The sequence below is a fragment of the Sycon ciliatum genome, chromosome 1, assembly GCF_964019385.1.
Source record: "Sycon ciliatum chromosome 1, ocSycCili1.1, whole genome shotgun sequence".
NCBI classification, from domain to species: Eukaryota; Metazoa; Porifera; class Calcarea; order Leucosolenida; family Sycettidae; genus Sycon; species Sycon ciliatum.
In genome coordinates this window covers 10,766,798-10,789,297 of record NC_088643.1, presented here as the reverse complement: position 1 = coordinate 10,789,297, position 22,500 = coordinate 10,766,798, and the positions used below count along the sequence as shown (strand labels likewise).

The following is a 22,500-nucleotide window of genomic DNA, read 5'->3' as shown; positions in this document are numbered from 1 at the left end:
CTCACATCATACCAGGTGTAAAGAAACACAATAGAGTTGTTTCACATCAGTTTGTCATGTGACGAAATTTGTGTAGAAAGTGATCATGTCATGTGGACAGTGGAACCAACATGGCCGACGTCATGTGATAGATGTGAAGCCACTCTATACCACACCACACGGGACACAGAAATACCCAACACTGCTCAATAAACTACACAGAGCTATCTATATCTCAGTGCTGCTGCTATGGCACAGGATCACTGATCTTATGCCAAAGATACCGTTGCGGTTCGTAGTAGACAAAATCGTCGCGAACCAACACCTCACGCCGACCTACACCAAGCACACGTTCCACACTCAGGCTCCCATTCGCACCAACTCTCTTACCTTCACTGTCAAACTGCAGGTCCAGGCAGGCTTGCGTGATGGCCTGGCTCGGCTTCTCCTTCGGTGGACCGCCGAGCTCTGCACGGGAGCAACAGTTGAAGTGCCAAAGGGGCACAAACAAATCAAGAAGATCGAGTATTAGTAGGCAGCTAAGAACCTAGTCCTAAGTACAATACTGCCCAAAGAAATCCAACCTCATGAATAAAATAGCACCGGGCGCTACACAGCTCTAGCACTGCACACACTGGTCTGTGCACTCGAACACGGCGCTACTTTATTCATGAGGTTGGATTTCTCCGGCCAGCACTGTACAATGGACACTAGTGCCACACAGACTTTGCGTGCTACCACAGAAATACTACAGCGCTGGAAAGGAAAAAGGCAGCCTGGTGAATAAAATAGTGCTGGGCGGTATTGAGCAGCCCAAGCACTATGCACATGATTTGCTCCCGGCAGTGAATATCACTGGGCAATGCTGTAGTATGGTAAGACCATTGACTGCACTGCATAACACCAGCCTGCAGAATTCAGCAAAGATACCACTCCAGGCTGTCCAACCGTCCTGGTTTGGACCAAAACATTTGTATACATTTACATGGGAGACAATTGCCTTTGTATACATTCTATATAGGTGTCCTGCTTTGGAAAGGTGGCAAGGTTGGACAGTCTGCCACTCTGATAAGGCAATACAGTCAGGCCTCGCTTAAGGAACCGGATAATCGAACACACATAGTGTATGTGTGCATGGCATACTAGTATGCTCTAAATTGGTAACCAACGGTTTTCATCCAGATCGCGAGGGATCCAGATAAAAGAGGACCGGATAAGCAAGGTCTGAGTGTAATGCAAAGCTGTAATTTCTATAGAATGTGGATCATGCATGCGAACAGACCATGATGTAAGCGTGTATCTTCTATTCCCAGAGTAAACAGAGTCCTACAGTCCATTTCAAAACTATAGACGCGTACCTAGGCAAAAACCGTTGTGCCAGCATCTATACCACATAAAATCTGTGATCACTTTGTGCATCATTTTTTCCAAATTGGGCGTCTGTTATCCAATCGTTTAGAAACTATATGAGAGCAATTGTGGAGCGGACCTGAGCAATATTCCGAAAACTATTCTCAAAAAGTTCAAGCCAAATTTGAAATATTTCAAAAACACTGCGCGTCTATAGTTTTGAAATGGACTGTAGGGGAGAGAACTTAACTCCAAAAAGTGCGGCTGTCACACTTACTTTCATCGTCGGCTTCGAATCCCCGCTGAACGGCCGTGAACAGCCGCTGAGACGGCGCAATGCCTGGCAGCGCTCCACACGCTTGGAGCAATGTCGCAGCAACGCCTTCGTAACCATCATAGTGCAGTTGACTAAGCAAGAGAAGTCAGAGAGGTAAGAGAGAAGCAGGAGAGAAGTCAGAGAGATAAGAGAGAAGCAAGAGAGAAGTCAGAGAGAAAGAGAGAAGCAAGAGAGATAAGAACGAAGCAAGAGAGAAGTAAGAGAGATGAGAAAGAAGCAAGAGAGTGCAGTCTTCCTCTTATTCTTACGAGCTGACTCTTTACACTTACAGTTACGGGCCATAAAGTACTATTTCTGACGACCCTGCAATATCTTTTCCAGTAAAAATTTGACCTCAGACATACAGTACCTCAGCTACAAAGTACAGATTCCTACGGCCCTTGGAGGCACGTTATACTGAAGTTCCACGGTATGTATATGCAGGGGCGTGCTCGGCCCCCCAACTAGGGGGGTGCACGGGAGCCGAGGGGAGCCCCCCGGCAATTTTCTGCAATTTGCTTGCAACCTTTCTTGAATTTTAGAGCATATTTGCATACATTACAATTGCAATTACCCAGATTGAAAATTTTTGGGGGGTGCACGTGCCCCCCGTGCCCATCGCCGAGCACGCGCCTGATATGGCCGGCTCACATTCAGAAACTCGGTTGAAGCCTGTTTCAATGTTTGTCAGTGCGTGGCAGTTTAAAACTCAGCTGCACTCTTCTTTTGGACTATGCTTCTACTCTACTTGCTATGCATAAGATTAGGGAGTTCAGTCACGTGACAAATCAGCTGAAAACAGCCTTCACGCGGGTCACGTACATTAGCATGGTAGCTGTGGCACCATGGACTTCGCTGCAGTTTTTTTCGAATTGCTATGTCCTGCTTTCTTTTTCAAAGTTGAAAGTTGGTGCGTTTGATAGCTGAGGTCTTCCTGCTCGTTTTGGTGCCGCACTTGCTTGGGCAACTGTAGTTGGAGCTTTTTGTTGTGAGGAGTGTAGTTTTCAATTGGATTTTTCATCCGTTTGGAGGGAGTACACGGCCAGGAAACACCCACCATCGTGTTCAGCGACCTCGAATTATGTAGAGTAGTGCTTTCTTCTCGAGCTGGGGGATCGCTCTTCATCGCGCTTTCAAGACTTTCACCTCCTGGTCGCACAAAATGAATGAATTTCTGGATCCAATATGTTCAAGCGCTAGGAGTGTTTCAGATGATTTATTGGCCCTAGTGAAAGATTGCACCTGACGGAGACTTTCGCTATTGCGACAAAGTGAGCTATGATTTTGTATTCGACTCGTCACCTTGAAACCAGAAAGAAATTGCTATGGAGTGGTGCTCTGACATGGATCGCGTCAGTGATTGGATTGTACGCATATTTCACTATTGTACATTTTACATGTAAAATGTACATATACATGTACATGATTGATCAACTGTGTGACAGCCGCAGTAAAGTTGGGCATCTGAAGACCAAATTGCTGTATTTATTATTTGTACATGTATAATGCAACCATAGCCATCAGTGCTCACTTCAATTTCATAGTAATGGAACTCGTGTTCAATGGATTTAGCATTGTTGCTATGGTGGTTGCTACGGGCACCGCGCTCGTTCTTATTGGTCATCGCTTGCCGAAATATTATATTTTGGTCAACATTAGGACTAACCAACCTCTATTGCACCTATATAACACCTATATTGGACCTACAGGCCAGATTTCATAGCATTCTGACAATATTGTAATGTTGCTAAGCGTTTGCTAGGCTTTCCGGAAAACCCTGTTGGTGCCACAGCAGTATGGCATTCCGCATACATCATGATGAAGGTTGGCGTATGACTTTGACGCCTCATATCTCTGGTATCCTTCAAGATTTTTCATCCAAATTTTCTGTGCTATATCCTGTACTGTAGTTCTTCCCGAAAACAAACAGTTTTCTTGGTATACTACGAAAGAAAAAAACACGGTGATATCCCTAATAAGATTGTGTACATTCAGCTACATTGTGTGGAGTGGTACATTGTATGTCGTGCCCTGGCCTTTTTTCCGTCTTTATGATTGGATCACCGCTTCTTCACTGTCAGTTGTGCAAACCTGGTGAGAACATCCATGTGCATGTGATGCAGGCATGTCCTTTCACATAATACTGAGGCAGATTTGCCGCTAAAAAACAATACTCATTTAGACATTTACACTAGATTTGATTGATTGGTTTTTAACTTTTTATTCAAATAATTGAGACACTTGACTGACCTGCGCCCATATAAACGAAGTAAAATAGAATAATACAACAACAAGGACAACCTGAGCCGAAAAAGGCAAGGTGGCACCTGCTGGCTCAGGTCAGTCAAGTGTCTCAATTTGAGTCAAATCTACCCTGAAAGTACCCTACTGAGTTTTCTAAATAATTATGCTGGAAACATTTTTTTCTCCATACGTTGATACATTTTCGCTACTAATTACCTGATCATAAGGCGGTACAGGTGCTCTCTCTCAGCAATTCCACCCATCTCCAATGTAATCGCAGCCTACGCAGCTCTACAAACTATGTTCATTGAAAACGAAGGAAAACAACCTATAAGCAACGTCTTGTCATCAGTGGTCCGAAGTACCCAAACTCTAAAAAAAGGTTGTAGATCACGAAGCTCCCGAATGCCGAAGCTCGAAGAAGTGAATCATGAATGTTCGAAAATCCTGTGTACACGTGATGCCAAGATCAAGAGTCATGTTTATGCCAGGTATTTTACGACTCCCTGGTTTATTTATGCACTCTTGCAGACTCCTAGATCCTATAATATGTAGGCTACAGTGAGTTGTAAATACTCAGTAAATCAAGAGTACAGTCATGTACTCTTGATATAATCGATCTTGGTCTTGGTGATGCTTCCGTAGGACTGTTTGCAGGAACTCTGTGGAACGACGGACGTCGATACGACGACTACTGTAGATCGTCTTCAATACTTCATGTCTTGTATTGTGTAGAGACTGTAGAGTGGTGCATGTAAAATGTACATGTACAGTGCTGGCAACTGAAATCCGACCCCTTGCTGGCGCGGTGCCCCGGCAAGGGGGTCGGATTTCAGGTGCCAGCACTGTAGATCTACAGAGTACAGTACAGTCGACTATTGTAGTTACGAGCAGGGAGTAGTACAATACCGGTATTGTACTACTCCCTGGTTACGAGGCAGGAGTAGATCTACACCTACATGTACCTACGCCTACGGCCAAGTGTTTGACTGCGCAGCTGGGTCAACTGCACTCGCCCATCTTTCCGCAGGCTCAGGCTGCGACAGGAACTCTTCCGTTCGGTCATTTTCTCGGCAGTTTTTTATTGTTTAGTGTTTGTGACATCTCAGCTAGGCCTCAGCTGCTAGAAACCCGTGCAAGCAAGGGTGATGTCGTCTGTTTCGTCTCAGATGTGCCCAACTGGGCTGCGCGTGCTGCAGGACCCCGGCATTGGCCAGAATCCGGCGGCAGACAGCGAGAAATAGGCCAGTTCGCACCTTCTGAGTCTCGCGCCAGGCCGCACAGCCTGGCCACCTTACTTCAGCAGAATGATGCAGCCAGCGACCTCGTCATATTTTTCTTCTGCATTCAACCAACAGGTTGTAACCAACGGACTCCCTGGAATTGGCAGAGGCAGAGGGTACGCTTCCCCTGCAGAAAACACCAGCGTATTTTTTGCTGGCAGAGAGAAGAGAAAAGCCAAAGGTTCTCGTTCATCTTCACCGATGGAGAGTGGCAGTGCAGCTGCGGCCGTACTCTACGCCAGGTATCCCCAAATGAAAGACCTCGGGGTAGTAGAACGGACTGGTCCGCCCCACGAACCTCTGTTCACGGTCGTCGTGAGCGTAAAAGGACGGCAGTTCCGTGGCGTTGCTGCGTCGAAAAAAGCAGCCAAACACGAGGCATGTCGCGCTGCACTTCGGGAGCTTCACCCGGACGGCTATGGACAACCAGTAGAACCCAACAGCAACCACGCAATGGCCAACGGCGTCGGCCATTGTGTCGACTCTGAAGCTGCTGCTTCTTGTGTTGAAATTCTACCGTCGGAGAACGGACACGCGAACGGCACAATTCAGTGCAATGGAAACGGCGCGAGTGCGGACTTCGGTGCTAGTGCGGCGAGTACCGGCGCACTGTTACCGGGCGGACGTTGTCCGTTCGTTGGCTCCAAGTCGTGGAATCCTGCTCGACGGCTTCGGAGTCAGTTGTGCGACATGCGCTGCCCGGCTGAAGTGTCACAGAAGTTCCAGAAGAGCGCCTTGATGTTGTTGAATGAATTATTTGGCAGTGACGTGGAGTGGGGCGATTTTGAAACGTGCGGACCACCGAACAAGCGCACCTTTCGTATTATCCTGAAGGTGAAAGTGGGCGGTGGTGAGATTCGTGATTTCCCTGGTGAGTCGGGCAAGAAGCGAGAGGCGAAGCAGGTCGCGTCCTTTGCTGCTCTCAAGCAGCTGTCGATGGAGGGCGAAGAGGAGGACTTTGGCGAGAGTGAAGGCGAAGGTAGCTTCAACACGAACCTGTTGTTGGCAAGTGGTGGCAGTGCTGCTGCTGCCGCCGCAGGTACAGCTGCTGACGGTGTCGGCAAGCCTGAGAGGGACGACATTCTGTCTGGACGAGGTGTTGGTCGGCCTCGGCGAATGGCGCCACGCAAGGCTCGCAAGACACCCCTACAGCAGCTGAACGAGATGCTGCCCAACACGCCGTTCACGCTGATCGACGAAGTCGGCCCGGCGACGGGCCGCTTCACATTCGCCGTCACCGTACGCGGACAAACGTTCCACGGCACCGGCGTGTCGAAGAAGGAGGCGAGCCACCGCGCCGCCGCCCAGGTCCTGCAGAGCATCTACAGCATCAACTTTGACGACATGGAAGCCAGCAGCGAGCACAGCGGTGGCCGATTCGACGACCGCAGCGGGCAGGCGACGCCGGACATGCTGTCGGAAAGCGGCGCCGGTGCCGCCGACTTCGGAAGTGGGGGCGCGGCGGCAGGCGACCGAGCCGAGACGCCGTGCGACGAGCAAGCGCAGCTGGCGTCTGGCCTGTCGCAGCGGCCGTCCAAGCTGCACGCCGAGGTGGCGCGTCAAAGCCTGGGCAAGTACCACGAGCTGACCGCGCTCATACCGCTGACGGCGGTCGGACGCAATATCTTCGCCACCATCGTGATGCACAAGTACCCGCCGCAGCCAGCGCGAGCAACAAGTTGCCAGTCTAGTAATGGTGCTTGTGCCGGCATGGCTGGCATCAAGGAGGAGGAGAATGACGTTACGTGCAGCAACAAAGACGACGAGGAGGATGACCCCTTGCCTGGTGGATTCGAAGTCGTGGCTATCGGCACGGGCACCAAGGTTATCGACGGCAATTGCCTGAGTACGGAGGGCAATCGCGTTCATGATTGTCACGGCGAGGTCGTAGCTCGACGCGCGTTTGTGCGCTATCTGTACCGTCAGCTGGAGCTGTGCGTTGAGTCTCTGGACACCAGCGCTGCCGCAGCTGCTTCGAGCAACAACTCCATATTCGAGTATGTGGGCAGCAGCCGCGGCTTCGCATTGAGGGACGGGATTGACTTCTACATGTATGTCAGCTCGTCACCCTGCGGGGATGGCCGTGTGTTTGTCGCAGCGGACAACTGCACAACGCGTAAACAGGACAACCACCCGCGCCGCATATCCCGTGGACTGTTGCGGTACAAGGTGGAGATCGGCGAGGGTACGTTGCCAAGCGGCGACGATCACATTCAGACGCTGGACGGCATTCTTGGTGGCGAGCGGCTGCGGACCATGTCGTGCTCTGACAAAATGCTGTGCTGGAATGTGCTGGGCCTGCAGGGAACCCTGCTGACTCACTTCATCGATCCTGTGTACGTGAAGGCCATCGTCGTCGGCAACCTCTACTCGCACGAGCACATGAAGCGCGCGCTGACCAGCCGCAGTGTCGGCGCGGAGCTGTGCGGCCCCTATGCTGAGAGCTTGCAGAACCCGCCCGAGCTGACGCACCTGCCGATTCAGGCGATTGTCGAACGCCGCGATACCGCCCGTGCCGCAATTCACAGCTTTGACTGGACCAGCGGAGATGCAACCCTGGAGATTCTGCAAGGCTCATCCGGCCTTCAAGTCGCAGAGTCTGCGGCCCGCATCTGCAAGCGCTCCTTCTTTGAGCGTTTCACTGCACTGCGTGAGCGCCTAGCAAGCATTGGCCTCACTAACTTAGATGTCCTAAATATCAAACTGTGCGACACCTACCGTGGGGTCAAGTCCCAGGCTATAGCGCACCGCCAAGCGAAGAAGGCGCTCATGTCCCATCTGGAGAAGTCGAACGGCTTTTGGATGAAGAAACCAGTGGAGGTTAGCGACTTCTACCTGTGAGAGACTCGGTGTGATGTGCGTGCGTGTGTTTCTGTATGTGTGTGCGTGCGCGCGCGTGTGTGTGTGTGCATGTAACTATCTGTTCGTTTGTATGTTTGTACGGTCACTACGGCAGTTTTGTGTTGGCGAAGCAATGCTTCCATGCTAGATGCCAGCCAGTCCGTTTTTGTTATTGTCAGTGTGTCTTGTGTTGTTTAAGCTGATGTGTTTGTTGCTACTGCTGCTGCTGCTGGTGATGGTGCTGCAGCTGGTGCTCTTGTTGTTTCGCTTCGCTACTTCGGCTGGATGTTGGCTGTGCGTGTATGTTGGTCCAGTCCAGTCGAGTGTGTCGTTGTATAATTCTACTACTGTTGAAATAGTATCGCCAGGGCTGTGTCCCACTCCCATACGGCTTGTGTGTGTGCTCCCCTCCTTGTACCCCCCCCCCCCCCCCGGCAAGATCCTTCTTATTTCCGAATCTCACTGCCCAAGGGTTGCTACTTTATAAGCTGAAACCGAAGAAGCATTTCTCATCCAAGCATAAACAGTCCCAAGAACTATTCTTATGATACCAAGCGAACCAACTGAATCCGTATCTCTGTCTTATTCCAGCACCAGTTCCTACCGGCAGGACCCGTGGTCCTGCCGGTAGGACGGCATGCGACCGCAAACCACTCTGATCACAATGGCAGAGTTCTTTGCCCGAATTAAATTTTTCACTCATTCTCGTGACGGTGTGTTTCTTCATTTTTTTCTCTCATTTTATTCGTGTTTCCCCTCTATCTATTCCAGAGAAGTATTATCATGTTGATAACCCACAACAAAAAAGTTGCAGTTGTGTTACGCCCTTTTCTTCTCACCTTAAAAGTTTCCACGAACAGTCGGCTTTCTGCCCCCTGCGTCTCTGCCACAGTTGCAACTTTCTTGTTTGTCGAAAGTGGTTTACTCGGCTTTTCCTTGACTCTTTATTCGGTTTGTATGTTTTGATCATTCTGCCAGTTTTGAGCTTTTCAGAGTGTTTGAATGTTTCGGCCCTTGGTTTGTTTCATCGCCAAATCTTTATTATTCAGTGTGTGTTTCTTGTGTTGATTGCGATGTTCCGTCCGCTGTGTCACTATCTCTATAATCTTTCTATTCTGATGCTGCGTTGGTCAGTCAGTGTCTTTGATTGATAAGAAGAGAGTGATTTCCTCGTGAACAGATGAGAAATGGTGTCGTTCCGACTTGACCTGGCCTACAGTACAGTCACTACATGTATTGTTACGATGTGTGCGGCCTGACTCGTATACACTTGTATCATCATCAGCTGTGTGTGTGTGTGTGTGTGTGTGTGTGTGTGTGTGTGTGTGTGTGTGTGTGTGTGTGTGCGCGTGTGCAATGAGCGTGCAATGAGCACAACTAGAGATGTGCTTGTGCAGGTTCTAGTAGAGCATCGGGAGGCATACCGTTGTCGCGTTCACGTTCATTTCTCGGAGAGTGCGAGCGGTTTCTAATGCGTTGTGCACACACGGCAGTGTGTGGTGCGTGCGTTGTGTGTGTGTGTCACTGTGTGTGTGTGCGCGCGCGCGCGTGTGCGTGTGTGTGTGTGCTAGGCCTGCATGCCCGGGCATGTTTTAAATTGCACAGCCTCGTTGCAACGCTTGACAGGCCGTCGGTGTACAAGGTCACCTTGCCCCTTCAGAGCTGGGTACAGGATGAGGGCCAGTGCATTCAAGGCGGAGTGGTGAAGAGTGATTTCATTATTGATAGACAATTTTAACTTCGACATTTCCTCGAAATCTGTACCATGGCATGCGCTACATCTACTGAGCTCATGCGAGTCATGGAGTCGTCTCCTGATTCCTAAAAAACCCCTGCTCGGCACCATTAATAATAATTATTATTATCATCATGGCCAGGGTCGTATTTAGGCCTAGTGTGTATTATGCAGGCTAGCCATGCATTCGGATTCCCATCGTCAACAGTTACAGTTACTGTTGGCATTTGCATTGGCCACTTGACTCGATCGACGAGGTAGATATCACAATCATGCACATGTGGGAAGTAAAAATAAACATCCAAGACTGGCAACGGATCATGTACAAGTCTCTACCACGCAATCGGCACGCATCAGCTGCTGCCGCACCTCCGCTCCGCATCAGTGGCATCATGTCACACGTCACTCAAGTCACTGTCATACATGCCGTACATAGTCCAATACATGAGTCATGACATGAGCATAGCGAGCGAGTGCGGGCGTTTCAGATTATTGATTGTTGTAGCAAGATACGAAAATTTGCAATACGTGAGATCAACAGGGCATTGATGCATCGCATGCGGCTCTCTTGTTGCTAGAGAAGACGAGAATAGAAGTTGAAATTACCTGGGTGGAGCATTGTAAAAATACGGCGGAAGGCTTCGCGTCGTGCACTTTCGAAGATGTTTCGGCGAAGAGGTTAGTATGTCAAAAATAATTGGTAGATTTTGAAATTTCTAATCTAAACAATATCTTCATTTTTCTGGGTGCGTGTTCAAGAAACTGTGTCGTATATAGTGCAGTTGATAGGGTTATTGCGCGTCTGGTGTATGGATTTGTCTAGAACGGGCGAACAGCTTGGCATTTTTACTTTTCTGTTCTCAGCGAATTATTGTACTCAGTCTCAACGAACAAACAATACAATTTGCTGCGAAATATATTACTCCTTCAATTCGAGAAGTGTTTATATTTTGTAGAAAAGAGACCAATAATTATGAGTGTTGGCACTGGATAATGTGTGAATATAAATACTGGTAGTTGCGTTGGAGTGTGTCAAATTTTGAAAAATTCTCAGGAAATGTGAAATAATTATTATTTTTAGAAAGGAAAAGGACATATGGAAACGAGTTAAGAGTAACTCTCCACCACTGTAACTAGATACTATATACAGTCAGAAAGTGCAACAACTAGGCACAAAACTGACAGAGTACTGAGACATTCATGTCCTTTTCCTTTCTACTTTTATTTTTGGCTCAATACCCGAGTTTGAAATTATTATTTAGTATTCATTATGGCAATCAAGAGTACTAACTGTGCGGTGACCATGCTTTATTACAATAGTAGCTTGTTTACATATTTTAGTATTCACTAGTTAAGGGAATGGAAAAGGGAAAAGTGCCGCATTTAGCCGGGCGGTTTGGGACCGGGCACTACCCGTAACTTTGAGTTTGAAATGCCCGTGACTCTGAATCACATACATTTTGATGGGGAAAGGCCAGCGATCTGGCATGTGGTGTCACTATTTCCACCAAAAACCAACAAATGAGTAGTAATATTTCCACTAAAACTCGCCTGAAGGGCGCCCGGTAGACGATAGTAGATATCCTTAGCTAAAAAAAACGCTAACGTAAACGCAAAACTTTCCGTACTTCGGATCGTTCAAGCTGACTTTTCCCTTAGCACAAAGTACGTTATAGTTGAGACGAAGTAGTCGTGACAACCATGGCGATATGAATTTTCGTGGAAACAGATGCGGGAAATTCAAAATTTTGAACCAGGGATTAGTTTGCTGTCGTTCTGAAAGAATACCTTGGCGAGGTCTTTTACTCTGGAATAGCAAAAGCACGGCGAAAATGAGTTTTCGCTGTTCCCAGGTCCTTGGAAACCCTTTCCTAAACGCAGCACCGAAGACTGTAAGGGTTCTCCAGCTCCAGCACGTCTGGGAGAGGCCGATGAATTTCTTCCTCAGGAGTGCCGTGGAACTGGTCCTTTGTTTCCCAGGTGGGATAGAGGGGAAAGGCACGAAGCAGAGGACGCAGAAATTGTCAACTGAAAGGCAAAACTCCCCAAAAAAGCTAAATGTCACAAGAGGAAGCAATCTCGACTCTCGATCTCATCTCGATCTGCACGACTTGCTTTTCATCTCCCGCCAGTTACAAAACAATGCGAGTTTTTGCATTTTTTTGCAGAATTTCCATAACGAACGTCGGCCCGTTATTTTGAGCTCTGTAACGTTTTTCCGTTATCCGATAACGTCTTTTGTCACGGCTGGGAGTGAGTACCGTAAAGGTTAGCGCTATCGTACTTTTGCTAAGGATGTCTAGTGCATGTAAGATCGGTGCCAGGATAACTGAGGCATGAGTGTAGTGTGGAGCCCGGCGGAGTGTTGCCAGCGCACTTTCCGGTCCTTTGCGTGCCGATCAGTGATCAATGCCTTTTCGCGGAATCGTTCCTCGATTTGCTTATTCGATTAGGTGGTCCAGCAATACAGGCGCACAGCTGCTGCTCAAACGTAGCGTTAGGCACCGTACTCATGTACTCGACATCCACGATTTCTCTTTACCAGCACACCTGTTCTTGCGATCCCTGCATCTGTGATGTGCATGCACTTCAGCTCCGTCCGAAAGTCACAGTAACAAATGTCGGGGTAAGATACTTGATTTGGACCCTTTTTGAGGTGTGGATTTCCCTGCATAAGCGTACGAAAAATAGTTTTCACACACATCCCCCCCCCCCCCCCCACACACACACATGCCGTTGGCTAAAAATGGGTACACGTACATGTACACCAGACAGTGTACTGGTGCAGCAGGTACATCGTACAGAGGCATCCGGGCAAAAAATCTAAAATTTATAATTTTTCATCCTTCTGTGAGAACCAGCCCTTGCCAGGGCCTTGGCTGGTTAGAAGGCATCATAGCTTGTTTGCTTGATGAAGCCAAATAAAGAATATACAGTAAAACCTGTAACTAACGACCACCCCTTGGGGCCAGAGAAAGCGGTCTTTAGCGGCAGGTGGTCCTTAGCTACAGTCCATTCACAAAAAGATGGGCCCTGGCTCTGCCGAGCTCCCGTATTAGGCGATTTTTCAAGATTTTATCGTACACAGTGCAGTGCTGTGAAATTTGAAATTTGAAAAGGGTCCGAAAAGGGTACCTGTACTGGGGTTCGAACCGTACAATGCACTGTTGCAGGCAGGGTCAAACGGCCTGGATTTTGATGGGTTTTCCCAATTCAGTGCTCTTGGGGCAAAGCCTGGCCGAAATCCTATTCTTGCTATGGCTTGCTTTTTGGAGAAATAGACTTCAGAAACATAATTGGAAGAGGATTCCATAGGGGATTGCAGAAAAAAATTCTAAAAAAACTCAACATTTGACCCATTTATGGCCAAAAGCTAGAAGTCCATCTTTTTCTGAATGGACTGTAGAGGTGTGCACCGCACAACCATAATGAATGTGAGACTGTCGGTTATGTGATGTTATGTTACCTTTATTTTACTTCACCATAGGTACAGGCAGCCTTCTTGCTGTGGATCATAAATGATGCCACAGCCCCTAGGCTATGATGAAGTGTCTGGCAAAGTGGCCTGTAGTACCAGGCTGGTCGCTAGTCACGGCGGTCTTTACTTACAGGTTTTACTGTAGTACCAGGCTGGTCGCTAGTCACGGCGGTCTTTACTTACAGGTTTTACTGTAGTACCAGGCTGGTCGCTAGTCACGGCGGTCTTTACTTACAGGTTTTACTGTAGTACCAGGCTGGTTGCTAGTCACGGCGGTCTTTACTTACAGGTTTTACTGTAGTACCAGGCTGGTCGCTAGTCACGGCGGTCTTTACTTACAGGTTTTACTGTAGTACCAGGCTGGCCGCTAGTCACGGCGGTCTTTACTTACAGGTTTTACTGTAGTGCCAGGCTGGTTGCTAGTCACGGCGGTCTTTACTTACAGGTTTTACTGTAGTACCAGGCTGGCCGCTAGTCACGGCGGTCTTTACTTACAGGTTTTACTGTAGTACCAGGCTGGCCGCTAGTCACGGCGGTCTTTACTTACAGGTTTTACTGTAGTACCAGGCTGGTTGCTAGTCACGGCGGTCTTTACTTACAGGTTTTACTGTAGTACCAGGCTGGCCGCTAGTCACGGCGGTCTTTACTTACAGGTTTTACTGTAGTACCAGGCTGGCCGCTAGTCACGGCGGTCTTTACTTACAGGTTTTACTGTATACCATACCACACTCAGGTCTAGGACTACACATTGCACCTCACTACACTGCGTTTCAAAGATATAGACGAGTGATTTCAAAAAACCGTTAGGCCAGCATCTATACCGCATAACATCTGTGATCCCTTTGTGCAGAAAATTTCGAAATTGGGCGTTTGCTATCCGATCCCTTAAAAATCCATACGAGAGTAATTGAGGGAAGGACCTGATCAGTATTCCGAAAAAAATTCTCAAGAAGCTCCAGCCAAATTTGAAATTATGTCAAAAAATACTGTGCGTCTATATTTTTTGAAATGGACTGTAGCTGATGCAGAGCACAGATCTTGCTGGGCGGCACTGCGCATGACTGTATCGGGTCACCGGTGTACTGGTTTGGATATTTCATAACACCCATGGCCAGCCGTCGCCCCCTGATCCAACTCCGCTCGGCAAAGAATGGCATGCATTTCGTGTGTGTTCACAAACCCATGACGATCCTTGTGCACGTGTGTGTGTGTGTGTGTACGTGTGTGTGTGGGTGTGCGTGCGTGTGTGGGTGTACGTGCGTGTGTGGGCGTACGTGTGTGGGCGTGCGTGTATGTGTGTGTACGTATGTGTGTGTGTGTGCGTGCGTGTGTTTGCATGTACGTGTGTATGCATGTGTTTGTATGCACTTGTGCTGCTGCTGCTGTTATTTGTTTGTGTTGTTGGTGCAGCTGAGGATAGTGCCGTAACACTGGCACAATCAGCAATGTGCTGTGCTCGGGTGAAGGACCTACTGGAACGATCCGTTCGTGACGTACGTACTGCGCAGTGAAGCATTTACACACACACGCAAATACACACATGTACGCTCACACATGCACACGCACATACACGCACACGCCTTGCTTTGCATACAGCTGCCAGTACCTGCCCCCACCCAAGGGGAAGAGCACACGCACGCACACACTTGTCGAGTCTGAAGCTACGTGCACGAAGCCTGTCAGTGTACCTAGGCTACACCAGCTCTGCTGTCGAGTGCAGTGTCTATCCGGACAGCACATCCATTTTTGCTGCTCCGTGACTTGCGCCAGCTATCCTCAACCGTACTACAATCATAGTGGCGGCAACTGTACAGTGCTGCGCAATGAAATCCAATCGAGCGAGTCAATAGTCTCAATACCAAGCCGGGCGCCGTGCAGCACTTGCCCTGTGGCCACTGGGATGTGGACTGGTGCAGGGCGCAGACTTGAGTGACTCGAGCGGATTTCATTGAGCAGCACTGTCCGTGCACAATTTGTGTAGACATGTTGTAGCGTTCGCACCTTGGAGTGCTCACAGAAGGTTCTGGCTGGGCGTTGTGTTTAGAGCTTGGCTGGTAGTTTTCGTATACTAGTAGATTATGCTTGGAAGCGCCCCTATCTGCAAGGAGTTGTATGTTTATAGGCTGGCGTGTTTGTGTGCACATAGCTCGAGTGAGTTTGCCTGATGGCCAGGTTGAGTTGCTCTCGCCGAGGTGCAAGTTGTATCGGTTCACTATCAGACATTGGCAAGAAGTATGTGTGCATGTAGTTCATGGTACACTATTCGGTGTGTTATCTAATTTTTTTATTGTTACTTTGCGTGTTGTGTGTGTGTGTGTGTGTGTGTGTGTGTGTGTGTGTGTATGTGTGTGTTTGTGTGCGTGTGTGTGTGCATGTGTGTGCGTGTTTTTTTGCCAACAGCTCCAGCAGTACCAAGCCAGTCATGACTTCCCCGAGATCAGCAGGTTAGGCACGTCTGTTGTACGCTATAGCATCACTTCTGCACCCAGGCTTGCTGTAGGCTAGCTGTTGCTGACGGGTGTCAAGAGACCGTGTGTGCGTGCGTGTGTGTGTACATGTGCGTACGTGTGTGTGCGTACGTGTGTTTGTGCACGTGTGTACGTGTGTGTTTACGTTCCTGTTAGGGCTAATAGTAGTCCAGGTTGAGTTCAGGTACTACTTTGAAGTAGTATTTGTACCGTGTGACGACAATGCTATTACATGTATTATACAAGTATGAACATAGTCTTGTACGAAAAGTTGCAGCTACCCCAGCCCCTGTGGAGACATACTAGTGTGCAACCAGTGGTGACTTTTGTTAGTTTCTGGTCCATTGTGAACAGCTCTCTTTCGCATGCAAGTGATGTGTGCGTCGCGCTGGAGGGCGTTTTCCTGCACAACTTCCGCGCGCCGTTCACGGCCAAGGTGAGTTCACACGCACACACACAGACATGCATATCAGTACCTATGCGACGTATATGTATACTCGCACAATTGCGTGCCTGGGTTTGGGTGGGGAGAGATCTCGTACAATATGCTTGCTTCCGCTCATACATGTATTAAATGGGCATCGAGTCGTTATTGTGTGTCATTAGACACCCTTAGCAAACAACGATAACGCTATTTTTTACGGTACTCGTACCTTGATCACCCATATAGCGTTGAAGCTGCAGCGTATAAACGTTATGGGGGCTGATTTATCGTTGTGACCAACGGTACGTTTTTTGGCCAAATATTGCATAGTCCGTACGCATTTCACCTTGTATCGCGTATATGGTGACAAAAATGGTTGTACCGCGCGAAATCAAAGCTACTCTCGTGGCAACAGCGTACTAAAAATAGCGTGCATCTTGCTAAAGGTCGAACCCAAATCACGGTATTTTCCCCCATACGATAATACCGTTACAACATAACGTTTTTTGCTAAGGGTGTCTAATGTGTTTGAATGTACTGTAAAAAGCAGAAATTTTTAGTGGTATTATATTTTCGGTAACTTTGGTGCAGAAATTTTTACCGAAAATAAAACGTACCCAAAATTTCGGTACTGGTACACTTACGTGGAAAACGGTTTACTGATAATTTCCCTCCACCGGACTGCCCATTTTGGAGAATACAGAAAATATTACACCACAGAAAATTTCTGCTTTACAGTGCATGTCATGTACTAATTATCTTCTGTGCCCTAGTGCATTTCCCTGGTGCATTTCCCTAGTGCATTTTGTCAGTATACAGGAGGAGGGTTGTGATGGTTGTACTGCAACTAGTGACTCCTACTGCTTACTGGACTAGCTTGTGACTGCACGGGATGTTTGTTTTTTGTTCACAGATGTCGTCGTCTCTCGCAAGACTTGGTCGGCGGCAGAGTCAAGATCACTTGCCGGAAATTGTAAGTGCTGTACGTGTATTTCGGCACCTTTGTTTCGTTTCCAGAAACTGGCCTCGCACCTCTACAGCGCGGTGGCTTGATTGCTTGAACTTGCAGCTGTGTATTATTATCGACATGTTCGCGGTGAATCGCTTATGTACAATAGAGTTGGGTGTAAGGATAAACCTCAAGGTGAGGAGAATTACGCTATGGAAGTATACACTTCCGGCATTATATCCGGTGTGCAAGCAAAATAAAATATCAGTGATTGGGAATGTGTCTGAGGATACATTTGGTAGGTTGCGCCTACTCCTTCCGATTGCTAAGCCTCCTTAGCCTCTCCAGGTCCCAGAGTTCCCCAATATCCACTGCACCGTCTTATCGAGGTCCCTGTTCAGGGCCACGTGCAGAGTCCAAATAATAGTAATTGTGTTCTGGAAATGAAAATTTCCTGTATGACTGACATCAATATGATGTAATGTGATGTCATGCGTGTGTGTGTGTGGGTGTGCGTGTGTGCGCGCGTGGGTGCCCGCGAGTGTGTGTGCATGTGTGTGTGTGTGTGTGTGTGTGTGTGTGTGTGTGTGTGTGTGTGTATGTGTGTGTGTGTACTTGTGTGTGTCTGTGCCTGTGTGTATTTTGGTGCATGTCCGTGCGCACCTGTACATATGTGTGATATGCTGACTGTGCAGTCCTTCTGGCCGTTCGTGGCACTGTACACGCCGCGCGATTTCGTTGAGCAGATCTTCTGCCTACAGCAGATTAGCACTGAGGTTGGCCAATGTCGGGTAAGCAAAGCTATTGTACTCATAAAATAAAATTCATTCATTCATTTAGACTTTAGTTGAAGGATTCTCCAAAAGTAAATGGATACCCGGTACTTATCGGGGGAGTTTCCTGGAAGGGTGGATGAGACGAAAGAGAAGTGAAAAGGGGCTAGGGAAATACTTAGCAGAAACACTGCTCAAGGAAAACTACAGATAAAACACACCGGGGAGAAACAGAATACATGACAAGCACTAGAAATGAATTCACGGTTCGCGTGAGACTCGGCTGGAGGCCCAGTTTTCTGCATCCGTAGGAACACCACCACCCTCTGTGGATCATACACTCACAAACTCATAGTATAATGTCAATTACAGTATGATGTCAATTTTACAGGCGTTATAGTGGACATGTGCACGGATACTGTAGCATAGGAACTCCATTGTGGCCTTTGTCATGGCAAATTACAGCACACACACCACACACACGCGTGCACACACACACACATGCACACACACACACACACACACACACACACACACACACACACACACACACACACACACCATGTACCACACACACACACACAAGTTAAATTTACACTTTACAGCAGTGACCTGTGAGAAACCCAAATTGTTTTGGGGAAACAGCCACTACTCATTTTCGCACTGCTTTTTACTCGACCTGTGAAACTTCAGTAAAAAGTGCCCGGCTGCATAGCAGCTGAAACTCGGAGTAGAGGCATACTGATTTTCTTCCACTGGGCCTTGTGTGTGGACCCTGCATTATAATACTCCAATCATTTGAGATTGGATATGTTGGACTCAGTAGGCAGTTCAGCCCCTGTATGATGTTCACCCCCTATATAGAGTTCATTGGTCCAAAAAATCCCCTATTCGCAGTTCAAACTTGGAATCAACTGTAAAGACTTCAAATTCAAAGTTTAGATCGACATCACTCCCTGTATAGAAAGTCCGAAGTCGGTGCCGGCATTTTTACCGAAAATAAAATGCACCGAAAATTTCGGTACAGTGCTAGCACACTTGCCTGGAAAACGGGTTTACCGAAAATTTCCCTCCACCGAACCGCCGGTTTTGGAGAATACCGAAAATATTACACCACCGAAAATTTCTGCTTTTACAGTAATCCTGCGTGTGAAGTACAGATTCGTATGTCCCTTGGAGGTGTATGTATGTTATACTGAAATTTCACCGTACATGTACTTTGTTTTCCTGCTGCGCTGAGATGCCAGCAAGCCTTGTTGTTGTCTGTGCATGTTGCCCCTCTAGGCCTGGATTCGCTTAGCTCTCAATCACAGCCTCATTCTGAGCTACGTTGAAGCGATGCTGGCCGACAAAACTGTACTAACGTAAGTATGTGAGCAGTATAACCTGTGTCTGTGTGTGGTGTTGACTGCGTGTTGGTGTGATGACTAGACGAACAATAGCAACATCTACCCAAGAACGAATTCCCTCGCTACGAAATATGGTGTTGTGAATGTGGGCCAAAAGCGCATTGTTGAGTGGTGGAGTGTTTCAAAATTTTCAAATGGCCGAGTTCATCGCAGCTTCTGCGAGAACCCGAAGAAACTAAAGCATGCAACTGCAGACTCAAGGAGTCCTGTCCACTACGAGGAGAGTGCCAAGCAAATTCTACATCCTGATGGCACCGGAGAAGCTCGTGCTTAACAAGCGATCTGGGATGATCTCGAAATGCAGGTATGAGAACAAGTTCTGCCTCGCGAATTTCACACCTATTAAACTGTAATGGCCTTTTTCTCTCTCTCTCTCTCTCTCTCTCTCTCTCTCTCTCTCTCTCTCTCTCTCTCTCTCTCTCTCTCTCTCTCTCTCTCTCTCTCTCTCTCTCTCTCTCTCTCTCTCTCTCTCTCTCTCTCTCTCTCTCTCTCCTGCTCTCTTGCTCTTTCTCTTTCTGTTACAAAGGTCTTGGTATTCTGAAGGTGCATTCTTGCTGGACGAGTCATGTGCTACTTTGCTGTGTTCTCTTGTGAGAGGTGAGTACCGTAGTGTACACATCAACGCATGTATGCTACTGATCCATGCTATCTGGCTGTAGTGAAATGTTTTTATACTGTTGATATTCTATGCCATACGCAAATGGAGCTGTTATGTGAAAAGCTGGTAGGTCCAACCATAGCCTCACACAGGAGAGGACTACTACTTATGGTTGACCAGTGGCCTTGGTGGTACGCCCATTGAACACTGCGTGTAGTCTGAATGTCTTCCAAGTTCCGGCCATTCATAAGTTCCGGTTTCATGTCGTTATGTTGCTGCTGCTGCTGCTGCTACTGCTGTTATTGTTGTTGTTGGTGGTGGGTGGTGCTGCTGCTGCTACTGCTGTTGTTGTTGTTGTTGGTGGTGGTGGGTGGTGCTGCTGCTGCTACTGCTGCTGTTGTTGTTGTTGGCGGTGGGTGGTGGTGGTGCTGCTACTGCTGTTGATCCTGATGCTCTTGTTGATGCGGCTATTGATGCTACTGTTGATGCTACTGCTGGTGTTGCTGCTGTTGCTCTTGCTGCTGCTGCTACTTTCAGGCCTAAGTATCTGTGATTTCAAGCTGATGTACGATTGCTCGACGCTGAACACGTGGACGCGACAAGTGCTGCAGATGGTCGGCATCTACCAGTCCTACTCCGGTGGCAGTGCAACCAGTTCAAGCGGTGCGGCGTCGGCAATGACAGAAACAGGCAACGGTGAGAGGGGCACAGGTGCGGGTGTGTTTGTATCTCTGGCGAGATGTTCTGCGCTGAATGTCTTCTGAGATGGAGGCAGGGAGTGGGGAAGGGGGGGGGGGGGGGGGGAGGTACGGTGAGAAGGAGACATGGGTATTGTGAGGGAGAGGCATGGTGCTGAAAGCTGAAATGGCTTAGTTGAAATCAGTCCAGGATGCTACTGTCTGGATTTCTGCAGAACACCCTACTGTCCCTAGGCGTGTATCATCTGAGTTTGCGGTTAGCAGCCGGCAAAGAGTCCAGATAAAGGTTGGGTGTGGAGAAGTTGATGGTGCTGTATATGTTGCGGAACCTTCCCTGAGAGAGGTGGGGAAATGAAAGTGCTCAATTTCGATCGATTGTGACATTGGTTTTGTTTGTTGTTTGTATTCTTTATTTCGAGTGGGAAGTCCAAAACAGGTCCTAGCCTAATAACAATGGTCCCACTAGTGAGGGAATGCTGTCTATCTGTGCATAAGGATCAGTGAGTGTAACAGCAACTATTTTAGGGAAAGAAAAAGAGAGAAGAAAAACAACTCAAAACAGAAGTTGCGACTTGCATAGAAAGAAAATAACGGAAAGAGCAGTGCATATAGCACACCATACGTGTGCTGAAAGTAGGTTGGCTTCTGACAGCAGCCGGAAAGTAGTTTGCACCCGCTCGGAGACACAACACACAGGCTTATCCTTGTTTTGTCTGTCCGTAATGTACATGTACCTGTGTACTATGGTTCCATTGAACTACTTGAAGTACTGTATTTTCCGTGGGTATAAGCCGCACTTTGAACGCTCAAAATTCACCCCCAAATAAGGGGGTGCTGCTTATGCTCCGATGATCAAATTAACGGTGATAAATAGGATAGAGATCTGTATTTCGCGGCAAAAAATGGGGGGGGGGGGGGGTGCGGCTTATACTCCGGAAAATATGGTAACTCCATGCATCCAGTAGTCCGATGTCTTCTCACTCTCACCCACTGTATGTGTTCATCTATGTGTCTGTGTAGATGATGGCCCCGCCGTGATCAGGCGATCGAAAAGCGAGTCGGCTAAGCGGCACAAGTCGCGGCACATCAGCGCCGACAACACTGTCATACGCGAGCTACACAGCACGCCCGTAATGGAGGTCGCCGACTCGCCTGGCTCTGGTAGTGGTGCTGGTGATGTGGGCGCCGTGGCTGCTGCAGTCGGTACTTCACCGCGTGGCGATGTGGAGCGCAGGGCATCACTGCCGTCCAGTTTTGCTGGTAAGGGATTGCTTGTTTCACCCTGTGTCCGTGTAAGGGCTGATTTATACTTCATCTCATGTACAGGACACACGTTTCAATGCCAGTTGCGGTGAAACAGTTGACTTGGGTTCAACTTATCGCCCATTGCGCAACTGGGAAGTGTTTCCCTTGCCTGACATGCGGCGCCGAGTATAAATCGGGCTTTAGAGCATAGATCTTATGGCGCAATGCTCGAGGACTGTTGGGGTAACTCTATAATAGTGTTCCATGTACCAGAGTGTGCTATTTGTCCATGACATGCATGTCAATGGGACAAAGGGAAGAACAACCAATACGGAAGAAGCATGCTCGAAGCATGCTCGATTATGTTATCATGTGTACGTCCATAAAATCATGCATGACATTAGCAGCGTGCACATAAACCTAGTGCACGCGGGTGAATGCGTATATGGTATGAGCATACTGCAATGCATACAGTCAACTTCGCTTATAACGACACTCGGCGAGGCATAAGAAAAGTGTCGTTATTCACAAAGTGTCGTTATACCCGAAGTCTCATTATATGTATTACAGTTGGATGGGACTTCGCTCTGGGCATGGAAATTCTGTCGTTATTCACGAATTGTCGTTATATCCGCAGTCGTTATTAGCGAAGTTGACTGTAGTATAGCAACCTTCGTGTAAGCAGGATTGACTCGTTTCTTTGCTTGTTG

General features: G+C 48.1%; 3 protein-coding genes across 3 annotated transcripts in view; 2 read left to right on the top strand and 1 right to left on the bottom strand.

Annotated features, from left to right (window-relative positions):
* Nucleotides 1-4,331, bottom strand: part of LOC135813006 (cleavage stimulation factor subunit 1-like) — a 14,543-nt gene extending 10,212 nt beyond the window's left edge. Inside the window, exons 1-3 of the mRNA XM_065326225.1 lie at nucleotides 4,106-4,331; nucleotides 1,607-1,737; nucleotides 370-447 (exon numbers count right to left, since the gene is read on the bottom strand). Of these exons, the coding sequence (XP_065182297.1) occupies nucleotides 370-447; nucleotides 1,607-1,737; nucleotides 4,106-4,152 (256 nt within the window). The 5' untranslated portion in view covers nucleotides 4,153-4,331. The remainder of the gene's footprint in view (nucleotides 1-369; nucleotides 448-1,606; nucleotides 1,738-4,105) is intronic.
* A 592-nt stretch (nucleotides 4,332-4,923) lies between these two features.
* LOC135813000 (uncharacterized) lies at nucleotides 4,924-9,190 on the top strand. The gene has a single exon (XM_065326219.1). The coding sequence runs from the start codon at nucleotides 5,197-5,199 to the stop codon at nucleotides 8,011-8,013; it is 2,817 nt and encodes a 938-aa protein (XP_065182291.1). The 5' UTR covers nucleotides 4,924-5,196; the 3' UTR covers nucleotides 8,014-9,190.
* Nucleotides 9,191-10,247: 1,057 nt separating this feature from the next.
* LOC135812993 (pleckstrin homology domain-containing family M member 1-like) overlaps nucleotides 10,248-22,500 on the top strand; it is a 21,199-nt gene continuing 8,946 nt past the window's right edge. Inside the window, exons 1-10 of the mRNA XM_065326212.1 lie at nucleotides 10,248-10,426; nucleotides 14,637-14,719; nucleotides 15,627-15,670; nucleotides 16,049-16,130; nucleotides 17,032-17,091; nucleotides 17,763-17,858; nucleotides 19,125-19,204; nucleotides 19,776-19,846; nucleotides 20,385-20,543; nucleotides 21,566-21,805. Coding sequence (XP_065182284.1) covers nucleotides 10,411-10,426; nucleotides 14,637-14,719; nucleotides 15,627-15,670; nucleotides 16,049-16,130; nucleotides 17,032-17,091; nucleotides 17,763-17,858; nucleotides 19,125-19,204; nucleotides 19,776-19,846; nucleotides 20,385-20,543; nucleotides 21,566-21,805 — 931 coding nt within the window. The 5' untranslated portion in view covers nucleotides 10,248-10,410. The remainder of the gene's footprint in view (nucleotides 10,427-14,636; nucleotides 14,720-15,626; nucleotides 15,671-16,048; nucleotides 16,131-17,031; nucleotides 17,092-17,762; nucleotides 17,859-19,124; nucleotides 19,205-19,775; nucleotides 19,847-20,384; nucleotides 20,544-21,565; nucleotides 21,806-22,500) is intronic.

Excerpts from the sequence above, each read along its gene's own strand:
- LOC135813000 (XM_065326219.1), top strand. The coding sequence starts at position 5,197 with ATGATGCAGCCAGCGACCTCGTCATATTTTTCTTCTGCATTCAACCAA.